Source organism: Mobula birostris, chromosome 2 (genome assembly GCF_030028105.1).
Source record: "Mobula birostris isolate sMobBir1 chromosome 2, sMobBir1.hap1, whole genome shotgun sequence".
Taxonomy (NCBI): Eukaryota; Metazoa; Chordata; class Chondrichthyes; order Myliobatiformes; family Myliobatidae; genus Mobula; species Mobula birostris.
The window spans coordinates 9,978,106-9,995,347 of NC_092371.1; the positions used below are offsets into that span (position 1 = coordinate 9,978,106).

General features: G+C 54.2%; 1 protein-coding gene across 6 annotated transcripts in view; it reads right to left on the reverse strand.

Annotated features, from left to right (window-relative positions):
* Positions 1–147: 147 nt before the first annotated feature.
* The window catches only part of dennd4b (DENN/MADD domain containing 4B), a 58,571-nt gene continuing 41,476 nt past the window's right edge, over positions 148–17,242 (reverse strand). For all 6 annotated transcript variants that reach the window (XM_072282540.1, XM_072282549.1, XM_072282532.1 and 3 more), the window contains 11 exons: positions 15,839–15,967; positions 15,262–15,406; positions 14,412–15,022; positions 12,877–12,999; positions 12,592–12,770; positions 11,293–11,449; positions 8,892–9,146; positions 8,232–8,346; positions 6,252–6,411; positions 3,727–3,791; positions 148–2,796 (listed from right to left, as the gene is read on the reverse strand). In XM_072282540.1, coding sequence (XP_072138641.1) covers positions 2,651–2,796; positions 3,727–3,791; positions 6,252–6,411; positions 8,232–8,346; positions 8,892–9,146; positions 11,293–11,449; positions 12,592–12,770; positions 12,877–12,999; positions 14,412–15,022; positions 15,262–15,406; positions 15,839–15,967 — 2,085 coding nt within the window. In that variant the 3' untranslated portion in view covers positions 148–2,650. The remainder of the gene's footprint in view (positions 2,797–3,726; positions 3,792–6,251; positions 6,412–8,231; positions 8,347–8,891; positions 9,147–11,292; positions 11,450–12,591; positions 12,771–12,876; positions 13,000–14,411; positions 15,023–15,261; positions 15,407–15,838; positions 15,968–17,242) is intronic.

Below are 17,242 nucleotides of genomic sequence, written 5' to 3' on the forward strand. Positions count from 1 at the left end.
CCAACATCTTACAAAGCTGCAACGTAACGTGCCAACGTCTGTACTCTGTGCTCTGGCCGATGAAGGTCAGTGGGCCAAATGCCTTCGCCACCCTGTGATGTGTTGACTTGTTCGGGAGCCGGGAGAATAAAACGACCAGACAATGACTTGGCCACAGACGTCTTGTTTATTGATCAGCAGGTAAATGGCTTTATACTGTAAATCTGATTGCTCAGCAGTTTCACAGGGTAGGTAATAACAGAAGAAACAACGAACAGTGTAAAGGAGAGAGTATCCGGCTCTCACCTCCCGATCACACTGCCCCAAATGCTCGGGCGACACCCCCACGTCTGCCCCCACCCTCGGTTGCCAATCCCGCTGCTGCTCAACAGGTGAAGGCAGATAAATCTGTTCCCCTTTTCTCCATCGCCAGGACAGGGTGGCAGGTTAGGGCGGCCGGAAGGGAGTGGTGAGGTTTAAAGGTCAGGTGAAGGGAGTAGAAGATGGTGGTTCTTCGGGACGCCCTGATGGCTGGTGTATTGAGGAGGGGGATAGGTTAAGGACTGAGGGCTCAGTGCAGTGGGATGAGAAGGGGAGAGCTGCTGAGTGACAGGAACCTGTGGATGAGGGGGATGGGGGTGGTTTGGGAACCAGGAGAGTGGTGGCCCTGGGTCATGGTTGGGTGGGTGTTTAATCTGCGAGACGGGCACCGACTGCAGCCTTGCTCGCTCACTCTGTTACCCTCCTCTCTAAGGAGCCGGGCACTGGCAGTGTCAACGCTGGAGATTATTTACATAATAAATACAGGGACAGCGCAAACTGAACTTCCAAAGGGGGGAAGCAAAGGAGGGCGGGAGATGTTGAGGGGGCTGAGTGGGGGAGAGGTGAGGTGCTGCCAAAGACTCCACTAGTGAGGAGTCCTGTCTGACTGGATGGCAGGGGTCTTGGGGGTGGGGGGTGGGGGGTGGGGGCTTTGGGCTGAGCAGGCGGCCCTTCATGCAGCCTGCTCCCTCTCTCTTGCTACGAGAGGGCCAGGTCGGTCAGGGGAGCCATCATGTAGGCTGGGACAGGGAAGGGGTGGTGTGACTGATGCTTGGGATTGCTTCTCTCTCCCCCCACCTCCCACCACCACCCAAGAGCAATGATTTCGGCAGAGGAATCGAGGGGGGTTCCGCAGGCGGAGACAGACGTCACCCCCTCCCTTCCTCCGCCTGGGGTCTTCTGTCTCCCAGTGCCCGCTACGGAAAGTACTCAATGCCGCCAGGCTTGGTAGTCAGGTTAAAGAGTAGCACACGGGTTAAATAAATCACTGGGCCAGAGGGTGAATTCAACTGCCTCACCAACAGAATGCAGGCACGGCTTGAAATACTGAGGCACATGTGTGCACTCATGTACACACTCAGACACATACACACTCTCACACACACAGTGCATATAGCTTGTAATTGAAATGCCAATGGTTAAACACTAACCCACTTGTGTGTACACACACACTGTTAATGCTCTCACAAACACACAGCTTCACAAACTAGATGAGAAAAAAGTAATTTCTCTGAGCTCCCTGCAGCCCACTAACCATCTCTCTCTCTATTTTTTCATCTCCTAAACCTTGCATTACGCAGGGTTAAATATTTTGATATTTACAGGATGTGACTCAGTTACAACCCCCACAGTGCAATTCCGATTAGGCTCACAATAGTATTCACACTGACACACCCACACACTTATGGACACACACATACTCTCTCTCTCACACACACACTAGCATACATACACAAAATATACCCACATACACAGTCATGGATGAGCACACAGAGACACATTTACAAGTGGATGCCACATAAAATGCCCATAGACAAGTGTACACACACACACACACACACACACACACACATACATACATACCCACTCACACAGTGCATATAGCTTGTTGTGGAAATTGCCACGGTTAAAACACTGATCCACTGTGCACATGCACACACACACACAGTGTTAATGCTCTCTCACACACACACTGTTAATGCTCTCACACACACACAGTGTTAATGCTCTCTCACACACAGTGTTAATGCTCTCACACACACACACAGTGTTAATGCTCTCACACAGTGTTAATGCTCTCACACACACAGTATTAATGCTCTCTCACACACAGTATTAATGCTCTCACACACAGTGTTAATGCTCACACACACAGTGTTAATGCTCACACACACAGTGTTAATGCTCTCACAAACGCACTGTTAATGCTCTCTCACACACACACACACACACACACACACACACACACACACACTGTTAATGCTCTCTCACACACACACACTGTTAATGCTCTCATAAACACACAGCTTCACAAACTAGGTAAGAAAAAAATACTTTCTCCGAGCTTCCTGCAGCCCACTAACTAACTCTTTCTCTCTCTATTTCTTTCGTCTCCTACTCCCTGCATCACGCTGTGCAGGGTTAAATATTTTGATATTTACAGGATGCGACTCAGTTACAACCCCCACAGTGCAATTCTGATTAGGCTCACAAGAAAATATAACATATAAATATATACAGTATATTATATACACAGACACAGCAGACAGGGAGTGGTGTCCATTCCCGCTCTCTGACACTCTACAATCCCCTGCCTCCTGCATGCCAGCCTTTTCCTGAGATCATCACTTCAACATTCCAGCAGTGCTCCGAAGGTTTTCCGGCAGTCGATGGCCTTGATGCTGGGAGGTAGGATACGCTCCCGTTTCAGCTGCTCCTGGCTCAGGGAACTGGCCAGGCGAGCACAGGCCGCCTGGTACTTCTTGTCGAAAGCAGCTGTGGGAAGATGGGACAGACAGAGACACAGAGAGGAAGGCAGAAGAAAGTGAGAGAGACAGTGAGAATAACAGGGAGTTCAAGCGAGGGTGAGGGAGTGAGGATTGGTGGGGTGGGGGTAAGGGGAGGGAGGGGCGAGGGGGCGGGGGGGAGAGGGGGCAGGGAGGGAGAAATATATTATTTGCAAACTCAGTATTGATGAATTCACAGCAAAATAAACAAATTACTGGAAAACACATCCCTAGCAACAAATTCCTCACACAGAAGGTTCTGCAAAGAGTATTTGAGAACAGGAGCTTCACTCTGTGTCTGAACCTGGGAGTGCGTGATGGGAAGATGTAGAGGGAGCTTCACTCTGACCCTTGGACTGTGATGGGATGGTGTAGAGGGAGTTTCACTCTGTGCCTGACCCCGGGAGTGTGTGATGGGACGGTGTAGAGGGAGTTTCACTCTGTGCCTGACCCAGGGAGTGTGTGATGGGACGGTGTAGAGGGAGCTTCACTTTGTGTCTGACCCCAGGAGTGTGTGATGGGACAGTGGAGAGGGAGATTCACTTTGTGTCTGACCCCAGGAGTGTGTGATGGGAGGGTGTAGAGGGAGCTTCATTCTATGTCTGAGCCTGGGAGTATGTGATAGGACGGTGTAGAGGGAGCTTCACTCTGTGTCTGACCCCGGGAGTATGTGATGGGACAGTGTGGAGGGAGATTCACTCTGTGTCTGACCCCATGAGTGTGTAAATGGGACAGTGTGGAGGGAGCTTCACTCTGTGTCTGACCCCATGAGTGTGTAAATGGGACGGTGTGGAGGGAGTTTCACTCGATGTCTGAGCCCAGGAGTGTGTGATGGGACAGTGATGGATGTACTGATGTAGCTGGTCAGCGGATGGGTGTCTGATTTGGATACCGTGCAGTGTACATTGTACATCCTCACCAACATTCATGTTGTCCTTGCCGATGGCAGCCATGGTCAGGAACAGGATCTCTCTGTACAGGCTCCTGTAGGAGGGGAGGGGGAGCAGAAGGTGGAACACTTAGTCCTAGCTGCCTGTGCTCCCCACTTCCCCGCGCACCCCCCCCCCACCACACACAGAGCCGAAGAACGATCGAGCAGCCTTCAGGACACCCGTGCAGCTGTGGTGCCAGCAGCAGACATGACACAGGCAGCGAAGGAGCACTGGTACAGGATAGGCAGGGGCCGAGACCAAAGTGGCAGGCAAGGGAAAAGAGGGAAGGCTGGGCAAGATGTAGGGGTGTGCAATGCGGGTAGAGGGGTTTTGGGGAGAGAGGGAGGGGGGAAGAGAGACAGACAGACAGAGAGAAGGGAGAAGGGGGGGACAGGAGAGAGAAAGAGGGGACAGGAGAGAGGGAGAGGGGACAGAGAGGGACAGGAGAGAGAGAGAGAGGGACAGGAGAGGGAGGTGAGGGGAGAGAGAGAGGTGGAAGGGAGAGGGAGGGGTGGGAGTGGGGGTAGGGTTGGGGAGATTGAGGTGAAGATGGAGGGAGAGGTGGAGAGGTGGAGGGGTGGGGGGTAGGGAGAGACTGACTGCGCAGGTTTCCTCCGGGTGCTCTGGCTGCTTTCCAGAAGACATACGGGTTAGGGTTAGTGAGCTGTGGGCACATATGTTGGCACGGGAAGCATGGTGACGCCTGTGGCTTCCCCCGTTCCCCCGGCACAACAGTTGCTGGTTTGATTTGACATGGACCATGCATTTTCACTCCATGTTTCAATGTGATAAGTAAAGCCAACCTTTGAAGGGAGTGGAGGGGTTGGTGGGCCATTACAGTGGGACGGACACTGACTGTGGTGTCAGTGAGGGTACACCTGGATTGGTGTGCATTGCCCTGGTCACCTGGATTGGTGTGCATTGCCCTGGTCACCTGGATTGGTGTGCATTGCCCTGGTCACCTGGATTGGTGTGCATTGCCCTGGTCACCTGGATTGGTGTGCATTGCCCTGGTCACCTGGATTGGTGTGCATTGCCCTGGTCACCTGGATTGGTGTGCATTGCCCTGGTCACCTGGATTGGTGTGCATTGCCCTGGTCACCTGGATTGGTGTGCAATGCCCTTGTCAGCACGACTTAAGGAGAACATGGCCAAGCATGTAGGCTCTCTGGGACAGTACCAAGACTGTAATGTTGGAATTATAGGAGGAATACAGGAGAGCTTTACGAGGACTTGAGGGCGAGTTATGGGAAAGGCTGAATAAGACAGGAGAATAGGTTTGGAATGCAGGAGAATGATAGGAGATCTTAGAGGCATTTAAAAGTGTGAGGGGTATAGATAGGATAAATGCAAGCAGGCTTTTTCCATTGAGGTTGGGATAGACTTCAACTAGAGGTCATGGGTTTAGGGTGAAAGGTGAAACGTTTAAGGAAAACATGAGGCAAAACTCCTTCACTGGGAGAGTGATGAGGGTGTGGAATGAACTGCAGTGGAAGTGGTGAATATGGGTTTGATTTCAACATTTAAGAGAAATAAGGATAGGCACATAGATGGGAGGAGCATAAAGGGCCATGCTTTGGATGTGGGTGGCTGGGATTAGACAGAATAATAGTTTGGCATGGACTAGATGGGCTGAAGGGCCTGCTTCTTCTGTAGTTTCTTTGAGCCCAAGAGACTGGACAGACTGCGACTGTTTTCCCTGGAGCAGAAGGGGCTGAGGAGTGAGCTTATAAAGTCATAAGGGACATAGATAAAATGGATGGTCACATTGTCTTTTCCCTTGCGGAAGAGTGTTTAAAACTGGAAAGCACAGGGGACGTACCGGGGGGAGGTAGAAAGTTAGGGGACATAATGGGCTTGGGGAGGGGGGGGGAAGGGAGAGAGTTATGGGAAGTACCAGGGGAGTGAGAGGGAGAGTTACTGGGGGAGAGAGGGAATGAGTTATTGGAGACGCCGGGGGGGGGGGGGGGGGAGAGTTACAGGATGTACCTGGGTGAGGGAGAGAGTTATGGGATGTACTGGGGTGTGGGAGAGAATTAAGGGACGTATCAGGGGAGGGAGAGAGGGAGTTAGGGGAATGTACTGGGGGGAGGAAGGGAGAAGGTGGGGGAGAAGGGAGAAGGTGGGGGAGAAGGGAGAAGGTGGGGGAGAAGGGAGAAGGTGGGGGAGAAGGGAGAAGGTGGGGGAGAAGGGAGAAGGTGGGGGAGAAGGGAGAAGGTGGGGGAGAAGGGAGAAGGTGGGGGAGAAGGGAGAAGGTGGGGGAGAAGGGAGAAGGTGGGGGAGAAGGGAGAAAGTTAGGGGAAATACTGGAAGGAGGGGAAGAGTTAGGGGAAATTACAGGGAAAAGGACTGTGCTGGAGGATGGAATGGGGAAATAGGAGGACAGGTTCAGGGACTGATGGGAGTTGGCAGGAATTGGGGTGGAAGTGGGAGGGCAGGGTTAGTGAATGGTTCAGAGGTGGGATTATGGACTGTTCTTTCCACCCCCCCAACACCCCTCCGCATCGCCTACCTCTGCTGTGGAGAACCAGCTCCCTGAAGGCGTGGCGTGTCCCGGATCAGGCTGATGGCCTTGTGCACTTCATTCAGCCCCACATGAGCAACCACATCCTCCAGGTAACTGAGCGTGACAGGATGCTGCACTGTCCTCCACCGGTGCTGTGGGATCTGACCTGCACAAGGCCACACAACCTCTCTGTCAACATCCTCCGGCTGAGTGTCGCCACCTCGACCACCCTCACAAAACGCCAGCGCAACTAAAGAGCTGATTATTTAAGGTAGCGTATCCGAGTGACGCTATTACTGCTCGGGCGTTCAATTCCAGCGCCATTCTTAAGGAGCCTCTGCAGGTCCTCCCTGTGAAATACAAGGGTTTCCCCTGGGTGCTCCAGTTTCCTCCCACAGTCCAAAGTCACACCAGGTATTTCAACTGGTCACTGTAAATTGTCCCGTGATTAGGTTAGGGTTTATTGGTGTTGTGGGGTGTCTGGGGCGGGGCAGCTCGAAGGACTATAGGGGCCTATTCCATGCTGTATCGCTAAGTAAATAAATTCCCGTTTCTTATTATAATTTAATGGTATAGTTTATGTATTGCACTGTCCTGCTGCCGTAAAACAACACGTTTTGACACACGTGAGTGATAATTAACCTGATTCTGAAATGTACTGTTGAAAGTATTCTGACTGGGAGCACCTTGATCTGGGACAGGACTTCGAATAGGTGACTGCGAAGATGGTGGACTCTGTCCAGTACGTCACGGGCACATCTCTCCCCACCATCGGTCTCATCTATAGGAGGTGCATCCTCAAAGATCCGCAGCATTGGGGCCATTCAGTCTCCGCATTGTTTCCATCAGACAGGGGGTACTGAAGGCTGAAGTCCAACTCCACCAGGTTCAGGAACACCTACTTCCCCTTCAGCCATTCGGTTCCTGACCCAACTCGCACTGCCTCAACACAGGAACACCATGACCACCATAGAAAGCATCCTGTCTGCATACATAATGGCTTGGTACGGCAACTGCTCTGTATGTGACGGCAAGAAGCTGCAGAGAGGTGCGGACACAGCTCAGTGCATGATGCAAACCAGCCTCCCCTCCACGGACTCTGTCTACGCTTCTTGCAGCCAGCAGAATCAAACACACCACCCACCCCAAACATTCCCTCTTCTCACCTCTCCCATCGGGCAGAAGATACAAAACCTGAAAGAACGTACCACCAGGCTCAAGGACAGCTTCTATCCCACTGGTAACTCTTGAATGGACCTTCTGTATGACAAGATGGACTCTTGGCCTCACAATCTACCTCATTATGGTCTTGCAGTTTATCATTTACCTGTACTGCACTTTCTCTGTAGCATTTATACTTTATTCTGCGCTCTGTTACTCCTCGTTCACTTCACTGGGTAATGATTTGATCTGTATGCACAGTATGCAAGACAAGCTTTTAACTGTACACTTGACGATAATAAATCAATTCTAATACTTTGATCCCTTGGCATTACAACAGATTTTGTGGGTTTGCTTTTGTTCTATTTGTGTTCTTTCAGGTAAAAATTGGGTATAAATTGTGTTTGCTTTGTTCTTCTTGTGAATGCAGCTTCAAGTAGGCTTTTTGCTGCTTCAGCACATTCATAATAAACTTCACTTTGACTTTATAGGATGCTGGGTGGTTGGAGAAATGTGCACTTCATGGCTGAACAGAGATCAGATGTTGCTATCGGTTTTAAGATGCCTCCCCCCCGCCCCCGTGCATTCATCTGACAATAAATTCAACCTTGACCCCTCGAGTCCAGTGACAGACACCTCCCCTGGCCCAGAGGTTGTGTTCTCACTCGCCTGGCCTCAGTACCACACAGTAGCCCAGTTCCCTGCACTCGGTCAGGTCAGTGGGGAACCTCTCCCCATCCCGCCGAACATGCACTACCCTCCCTGCTCTGGGTACCCTCGGGCACCCGAGCAGGGCCGGGGACTGCGTGAGAGTCAGCAACTTACTGTACATCCTCCAGAGGACATAGAGTGGGGGGCAATGGTCCGGGTCAACGGTCAGGACGTCCCACAGGGTGCGAACACGGAGCATCACGTTACTGCACACCCAGACCGGGGGCTCCTGCAAACACACAGGCACAAGTCAGCACACCTTCCACTGCCACCTGGGCAAACTGACACCTCTCCCCAATTCAGAGACACAGGCAGGTGGGCAGAAAGAAAGCAAGGCAGAGGGATGGAGGGGGGGGGCGAGGTTGGCAGAGGGGGCGGGCTCGGCAGAGAGAGGGACAGGGTGGCAGAGAGAGGGGCAAGGGTGGTGGGGGGGCCGGGTCGGCGGGGTCAGCAGAGGGGGGGGGCCGGGGTCGGCAGAGAGAGAGAGACACACACACACACTACTGAGATGAAGGTTTGTGTTCATACCAACAGAACCCGACCCCCTGAACCCCCATCTGACCACCAGCTCTTCATCTCCCTGCTAGGTGTACCTCCCTCTCTGTGAGATCCCTCCTCTCCAACCGTTCACACCGTCCTCGGCGGAGTCTGTGTTGAGCTCAGCGTGGCTCATTTTCAGTGGGCAGTGCCCTCTATCTCCGGGGGAGGGGAGGGGGTGCTGGGTGAATAGTGGTGCAGCGCGGACTGCCACCTGCCCCTGAGGTGCGCGTGTACCTGTGGCGTGGCGCGGGCGTGTCGCGAGGTCAGCACCAGTCGCAGCAGGTGGTGCGGCAGCTCGAGCCGCTGGAAGTACCAGACCAGGTTCCAGAAGATGATGGGATGGTTGTCGATGAGTTCAACCTGCGACAGCACTGAGTCACCCTCATTTTCCAGCAGGCTCTCCACCTCCTTGCGCAGAACCAGGGGGCTAACATAGGCCACCTTCACCCGCTCCGGCTCCAGCTCCCCACTGCCGCACCCCAACCAGCTCTGCAACTCAGCGAGGACAGAAAGACAACGGCTGTGTTACAGGCTGGCATCTATGTTATAGGGCCAACATCTGTTACAGGCTGGCATCTATGTTATAGGGCCAACATCTGTTACAGGCTGGCATCTATGTTATACAACATCTGGTACAGGCTGGCATCTATGTTATAGACCAACGTCTTTGTTACAGACAAACATTTGACATCTGGGTTACAATAAAAAAAATCTGGGCGTTGGTCCAACATCTGAGTGATAGACAAATGCCTAAGTGGCAGTTTAGTGTTCAATAGGTGAACATTCAATAGGTGCATTTAATGTCAGAGAAATGTATACAGTATGCTTCCTGATATCCTTTCTTCGCAAACAACACGAAAACAGAGTACTGCCCCAAAGAATGACTGACAGTTAAATGTTAGAACCCCAAAGCCCCCCAGCTCCTCCTCCCACACATGAGCAACCCCCACCAGCAAAAAAGCTTCAGCACCCTCCAAGCACTGAAGCGTGCAGCAAGCAATCGATAAACACACAGACTTGCAGTACCCAAAAACCACACATTCGCCCAATAATTCGACATACCACAGGCTCTCTCTCCCCCTAATAATGGAAAGACAGGTGTCCCCGTTTCACAGCCAGAGAAAGACATAACAAACAACTTGCTGATTTACGATGTTAAAAATCTGTTGTGTCGCTTTTTCCGAGCTCTGTGCCAGGAAAGTCGGCTCTCTGGGCATGCAGCCCTCGGCAGCTAACCTGCTGCTCCCAATGTTCTGTGTCCTCCTGCAACGCATCAGTCAGGGGCACCAGCCTAAAATCAGCACATTCCCGGAGCCACGAAATCCCGGAACCCTGAAGACGTGCTAGTCTTCCAGGCCGTGTCTGGGTCTGGGTGACAGACAGTGGCGGCTGACCATTTTCTGTTGTCAGTCTGAGATCCCCCGCGTCTGCAGTTTGTAACCACGATCTGGGTACTGCCTGGCACTGGGGTCAGCGATTGGGCCCACCTGGCATGGCCCAGCATCTGCCCGAGCCAAACAGTGCAGCACTTAGCAATGGCGAGCGTAAGATTGGAATTGAATTCCCGCTGCTGTCTGTAAGGAATTGTACATTTTCCCTGTAACCGCCTGGGTTTCTTCTGGGTGTTGCAGTTTCCTCCCACTTCCCAAAGATGTATAGGTGAGGGTTAGTGAGGGTGGGGGGGGTCAGTGAGGACGAGGGTTAGTGAGGACGAGGGTTAGTGAGGACGAGGGTTACTAAGTCGTGGGCATGCTATGTTGGTGCGAGAAACGTGGCGACACTTGCTGGCTGCCCCCAGCACATCCTCGGACTGTGCTGGTCGTGGGTGCAAATGACACATTTCTCTGTACGTTTCCACGTACATGTGACAAATAAAGCTACTCTTTAACATTTAAAGTTGTGGCTGACCTGCCAGGAACTGGAGGTGGGACGGTGTGAAGTCGTCCACACATCTTAAAGGTATGTCTTATAATATTAGAAATTTCTACCCTGGGGAAAAGACCGTCTATTGTATCTCTGCCTCTCAGTATTTTACAAACCTCTATTAGGTCGCCTCTTTTTCCGTTCAAAACTACACTTGTTACAAATTCAAACCACTACAGAGCAAGCAAAACCCAGACAGATCGTGACTAACACAGACCAAACTAACACTTTTGAGAATGACACTTTCTCCACCTCCCGCACTCCGCAACCGGTGCCCAATGTTCCTGAAACACCTGCATGCTGCCCATGGAAAGAGTATGTTGTTTTGCTGCAGCTGGCTGAGCTTGGACCTACCCAATGAACTCTGCTCGATCAGAACCCTCCACTGCTCATCTCCAGGACCACGAATTCCCCAACACTCCACAGAAAACAACCCAAGTCTGTACGGCCTCTTCTTATAACTCATACAACACAACACGGAGAACTTCTTCTGAACTCCCTCCCCAAAGTTCCTGCGATGGGGTGAACAGAACTGAACACAGTACTCCTCCCCGAAGTTTTATATGGCTGCCAGTGACTTCGAGTCTCCGAGGTCCTGACTGGTGAAGGGGCTTACACTTTAGTGTGGAGGATGGATTCGAGGGACAGGCAGGTGAGGGAGAGGTGGCAAGAGGTTTGGGAGGGGGAGGTGGACCCTCTCGTCCGGACTCACCGACATGCTGCTCCACCGGCCGGTACCCTCCGTCACAGGCTCTTCCTCGCTGAGGATGTGACCGCGATCACTCAAGACGGGCGACTGAGCGCTGCTCCCCGAGCGGTCGGTCAGGGACAGGGGGACGCTGGCGCCACTCACCGAGCCTTCCCGCGAACTGCAATCAGTCACAGTGCAAGCCGCCCGTTAACTTTCTCACAGCCGCAGCCCCGGCGACCGGGGCACAAACCAGAACTTGAGGGATGGACAGGGAGGGGCTGGAGGGGGGAGGGGCGCGTTTAGGAGGGGTGGGATCAGAAGGGTTGGTTTTAGAATGGGTGGGATTAGAAGGGGTGGGGTTAGAAGGAAAGAAAAGAAGTGGAAGATGGGGTAGGTAGGGCGGGAGAAGGAAGGAAGGCGAGGCAGTGGTAGACAGGGAAGGGTGGGTAAGGGAAGGGTGATGGAGGGAGGGAAAAGGGGGGAGATGGTCAGAGTTATGGACAGATTGAAGTGATTGGAGGGTGGAAGGGGAGGGGGCGCAAGGGGAGGGGCAAAAAGGAAGGAAGGAGAGGGTGTAGAAGGAGGGACGAGGGGAGAAGAGGGAGGAGGCAGAAGGAAGGGGGTGAGGGGGGGCAGAAGGGGGAAGAGGGAGGGGAGGGGGCAGAAGGGGGAAGGGGAGACAGGCCAAAGGGCGTGAAAACAGATAAGGGGGTGAGAGAGGGAAAAGTGAGGTGGGGAAGGAAGAAAAAGAGGGGAAGAAGGAGGAGGGGGTAAGATGGGGAGGTGAGGGGCTAGGAAGGAGAGGGGTGGGGTAGGAAGGGGAGGGGTAGGGTGAGGGAAAAGTTAGGGTGAGAAAGCAGACAAAAAGGGGAGAAGTGCAAGAGGGGAAGAAGGCAGGGGGAAGGGGAGGGGTGAAGGGGGGAAGGAGAGGGGTGAAGGAGGGATGGGGAGGGGTGAAGGAGGGATGGGGAGGGGTGAAGGAGGGATGGGGAGGGGTGAAGGAGGGATGGGGAGGGGTGAAGGAGGGATGGGGAGGGGAGCAAGGGGGTCAGGGGTATGGGGGTAGGGCAGAAGGGGGGAAGCAGAAGGGTAAAGGCAGGAAGGGGGAAATGTGGGAAATGGGGAGGAGGGAAAGGGGAAGAGGGGGTAGGAGGGAACATGTGATATGGGGGTAAGGAGGTGGCGAAGGGGAGTGGGGGGACAGGGGGAGGAGGAAGATGGGGAGCGGGGGTTGAAGTTGGAGAGTGGGGGGAAGGGATGGCAAGTATCACGTGATCAGAGTTGGTGGGGAGGGAGGGGGGAGGTAGATTGAGCACTGACCTGGCTGTCGGGATCTGAGGTTCATGTACTTCGACGCTGAGCAGAGGGACGAAGGAAGAAGAGCAGGAGGGGCAGCTGGTGTTGAGGTTGGAGTCGTCCGCCGCCCAGCCAGCCATGATCTCCTCGTCGTAGACCAGCGAGGCGCAGCTCGTACAGCGCGAGCAGCTTGACAGCAGCACCTGGGGGCAGGGCAGAGAGCGGGTCACACACAGCAGGGCGAGGCTGAGGCACCGGTGGCCCCTGGAGGGACATGTGAATGCAGATATCTCCCTCTCCCCCCCTCACCTCGACGGTGGATGTCTGCAGGCTGCAGGAGGATGTTCTGGATCGCGAGTCCGCCATCTCTCGCAGGTCAGAGCTCGACGAGTCCAAGTCAGTGGATTCACGGTCGGTTGCTGAGACCCGATCCTGGAAACACAGCAAGTCTGTCACTGAGTGCCGGACAGTACTGGGGGGGGGATCATAACCTGCCTATGCACCAATACCCCTCCGTATTTCTGTAAAACCCTCCAGCCCCCACACCCCTCCTTGTCTCCATAACCCCTTTCAGACCCAACACCCCTCCGTCTCCTTAACCCCTTTCAGCCCCCTAACCCCTTTCAGCCCCCACACCCCTCAACGTCTCCATAGCCCTATCCACCTCCCCACTCTGTGACCCCTTTCAGTCCCTACACCCCTCTGTTTCACTAACCCCTGCTCCCCGTACCCCTCTCCATCACTCACCTTATTAATGTTGCTATTTTTTTTTAATTCTGTGGAATATCTCAGTTATAGGAACAGGCCCTTCAGCCCATCATGTCCATTCTGACCATCAACCACCCATCCACAGTACCCAGTTTGGAACCGGCCCGGCCTTAATGACTGAATTATTTGTCTTCACAGTTCTGTACCTCCACCCCCAGCCCCCGGCAATCTATTCTGACAAAGGCTCCTAGAACTGAAACATTAATCTGTTTTCCTCATCCAACCGGAGACTGGCACAGGCCCTGGCCAGAACGCCCAGCTCCTCCTCCTCCCCGGCACAGCAGAGTGGCTTAACCTGTGGAATGTTAACCACAGACGCAGTGTGACCAGCTGAGTGTCTCCAGCATTTTTTGTTTCTGTTCTGCTATGTTCTTAATTTTCCAGGTGGGTTTCTCAGACTTTTCCATATTTGATCGTTTCTGCAGTCCTCTCCTCCGACAGGACCGCGACTTTGTCCTGGGGTTTGGAGGCTTGCTTGCCTCAATGACCCAGAGAGCTGTGCTGGATGGAGTCAAGGCTTCAGGGTCACCCATGCCAAACAGGTCAAAGGGTAGAGGCCAGACTAAGACTGGTCCTTCGGTCCTCCAGGGTTCAGCTCAGGGCTAACAACCCTGACTGGTCAAACAAAACCGTTACAGAAACAGAACACCATGAAGAACGTGTGCCCGAGTTTCCAGGATGTAGAAATGTGGGCTCTGAACCACACCGGGGGCACCAATGGCCAGGGACAGACAGAGAGGGGGGACCTTCGTTGCTGCCCTAAACTCCAGTGGCGTAACAGGCAGCAGCTAACTAATAGAAGCCTCTAACTTCATGCACACACGTGAACAGGCAGACGCACAATCAGACACGCTCATGCAGACAAAGGCTCGCGCACAGCCGGAAAGATGGGCATTCAGGTGCAAGGGTGGACACAGACACACAGACGTGTGGACACAGAAGAAAGGCAGACGCACAGATACAATGATGGACACGCAGACCCAGATGCAGAGAGAAAGAGAGACTCGCACGGACAAACAGAGAGAGACCCATCTGCTGCGAAGAGAGTGGACAGGCTTCCTGAGCCTGGTGCTCACCTCGCTGTCCGTGTCTCTTGCTGCCTGCGGCCCCAGTCTCTCCGCTGAGCCGGTCTGCCGTGCCAGGGAAGAGGAGCGGCCGAGTGCTCCGGCCGGGGCCTGCGCTGGCCTCCGGTTGGACGAGGCGGTCAGCAGGCTTTGGATCTTCCGGGAGAGTCCGCGGCCAGTGAGCCGGACGTTGTTGGAGTTCTCATCCAGCCCACTGCCCCCCCTCCGGCCAGGCCGGACGTCCGACCATTGGCCCCCACCCTCGGGAGACAGATCTTCTGTTTGGGACGCGGGGGAGGCGCCCTTGGGTGGCTTGAGACGATGGGGACTGGTGAACGGAGCCCGGAGGCCAGCTCTGGATGGCCCATTGGGCAGACGGTCCCGAGACGAGGCACGGCTGACCCTGCTGACCAGACGCCCAGCCCAGTTGGGGGAAGCAGAGCCAGGGGTCCGGTCCTGGGAGAGAGGGCTGCTCTTGGTCCTGGCACAGCTGGTGCTCCTGCTCTTTACCAGGGGAGGGGAACGAACTTCCCAGTCCAGGCTGCCACTGCTGCCCGACCAGGTGGTGTGTCTCTGCAGTGTGGCCCGGGGTGCAGCCTTCACACCCTCCTCCTGGGATCTATCTGTGCAGGGAAAAGAGAGGGCAGCATTAACCTAACCCTGCATCTCTCCCCATCCCACAACACCCTCCCTCCCAGATTCAGCGACACTCTCCCTCTTACACCCCTTCCCGCCTGTGACGTCCTCCCCATCTCCGTAACCCCTCCAACCATTACACCCCTCCCCGCACCACCACTGTGATTGCCCCCCAGTCCCTCACCCCTTCTGGGAAGGGGTCAGACACTCTTGCCCCTGTACTCACCCCGCACAGTCCCTGCCACCAGCTGTCCCTGTCGCTCCCGGAGGGGCCGGCGGAACTGGGCCGTTGCTATGATGACGTTGCGGAGTTTTGCCCACCTCAGGCGCCCCCCCTGACTGCGGGACGGCCACTTACTCTCCAGCACCGCCTGTTGGGGGTGGGGGTGGGGAGAGAACGGTCAGTATGACCATGGTTCAGTGTGGGGAAGGGAGCATGAGGTTGAGAAAGGGCGGAGCAACGGAGTTGGGGGGAGTGATGGAGGTGGGGGGGGTCTGGAGTGACAGAGGTTGGGGGGGGGGTCCGGAGTGACGGAGGTGGGGGGGGGGGTGTCCGGAGTGAAGGAGGTGGGGGGGGGGGTCCGGAGTGACGGAAGTCGGGGGGGGGGGTCCGGAGTGACAGAGGTGGGGGAGGGGGGTCCGGAGTGACGGAGGTGGGGGAGAGTGACTGTGCTGCAGGGGGGGAGGAGCGATGGAGGTGTGGGGGGGGTGGGGGGAGGTCGGAGTGACCTGGGGGGGGGCGGGGGACCAGAGCGACAGAAGGGAAGACGTGAGGTAAAGGCCCAGCTGCCCCCGCATCCCACCTTGTTGTAGTATCCGTAGGTGACGGCGTTGGGGATGATTCCAGCTTTCTTCATCTCGTGCAGTACGCGGACAGCCAGCACTGGCTCCCCGTATTGCCCACACAACTGCATCAGCATCCGGTGACACACCTGAGGGGGCAAACAGAGGGAGAGTGAGAGAGTCGTACTCGATCTGGGACCCCCAACCTGGTATCTGGTGAAGAGTCCCAGAGCACAGGGGGAGGTACACCTTGTTCCTACAGCTCGGAAACAGAGCCTTTGGCCACATCCGCCCATCCCAACCTGCCCCACATCAACCTCCCCGCCTTAAGGAAGGTGAAATCTGTGTGTGTCACAGAACACAGGAACAGCATCCCATTCCATCTCCACAGAATTCCCTCACTGGTTAGGGATGGATTTATAGAAAGTGATTAACCCACTAACTCCACATGTGGTTGAGATGTCGGGTGAGCCCCTGGGGGAACTCACACAGCCATAGGGAGGATGTGCAAACTCCACACACGTTGCCGTTGAGTCCCTTTTAAATCTTTCTGCCCCACCCTAAACCTGCACTGACCTGCAGTTGAATCCCCTATCCCCTCATGATTCTGTACACCTCTATAAGTTCACCACAAGAGAAAAAGCCCCAACCTGCTTAACCTGTCCCTATAAGTTAGACCCTGAAATGCTCGCATCTTTTTGAATCTCCTCTGAACTTCCTGAGTGTACACAGAGGTGGAGATTGAACTGGGATTGCTGCAGCTATGAGACAACAGCTCTACCCACTTATACCACCAGTTCAGCTGGGCTCTAGCAGCCTCAGTTTACATACCACCACTGACCAACTGGAATCAGGTACTTCAGATACTGGTCTCCAAACAACAAACAATCCACCCCAAAGTATTTCAAATCACAGTTGGGGACTTCAGCCGGGCTTGCTTGAAGAAATCTCTGCCCAATTAATACTTGCATATAATCTGTAGCACTGGAGATGCCAACACTCTGGAGCACTGCTATATTACGATAAGGAATGCCTACCATTTCATGCCCTTACAGCATTTCAGTAAAACCGATCACTCGGCTGCCTTCTCCTACCTGCAAACAGGCAGGGGCTGAAGAGCGAAGCTCCAGAGATGAGAACGACAAGCCTGAGGCAGAGGAGAAGCTACAGGATTGCTTTGAGACAGTGGGTCTGAATGAATAAACCACAGTTGTAACAGACTTCATTAAAATAGTTGTAGACGCGTGTGTCTCACGAAATCATTCAGTGTCTTTCCCAACCAGGAGATCCACAGTCTGCCGAGGGCCAGATCAGTGGCATTCAGGTCTGGCGACCAAGTAAGATACGAGAGGTCCAGGTACAAGCTCTGGAAAGTCATCTCATGGGCAAAGTGGTAATTCCAGACTATATTTGAATCACCAAAG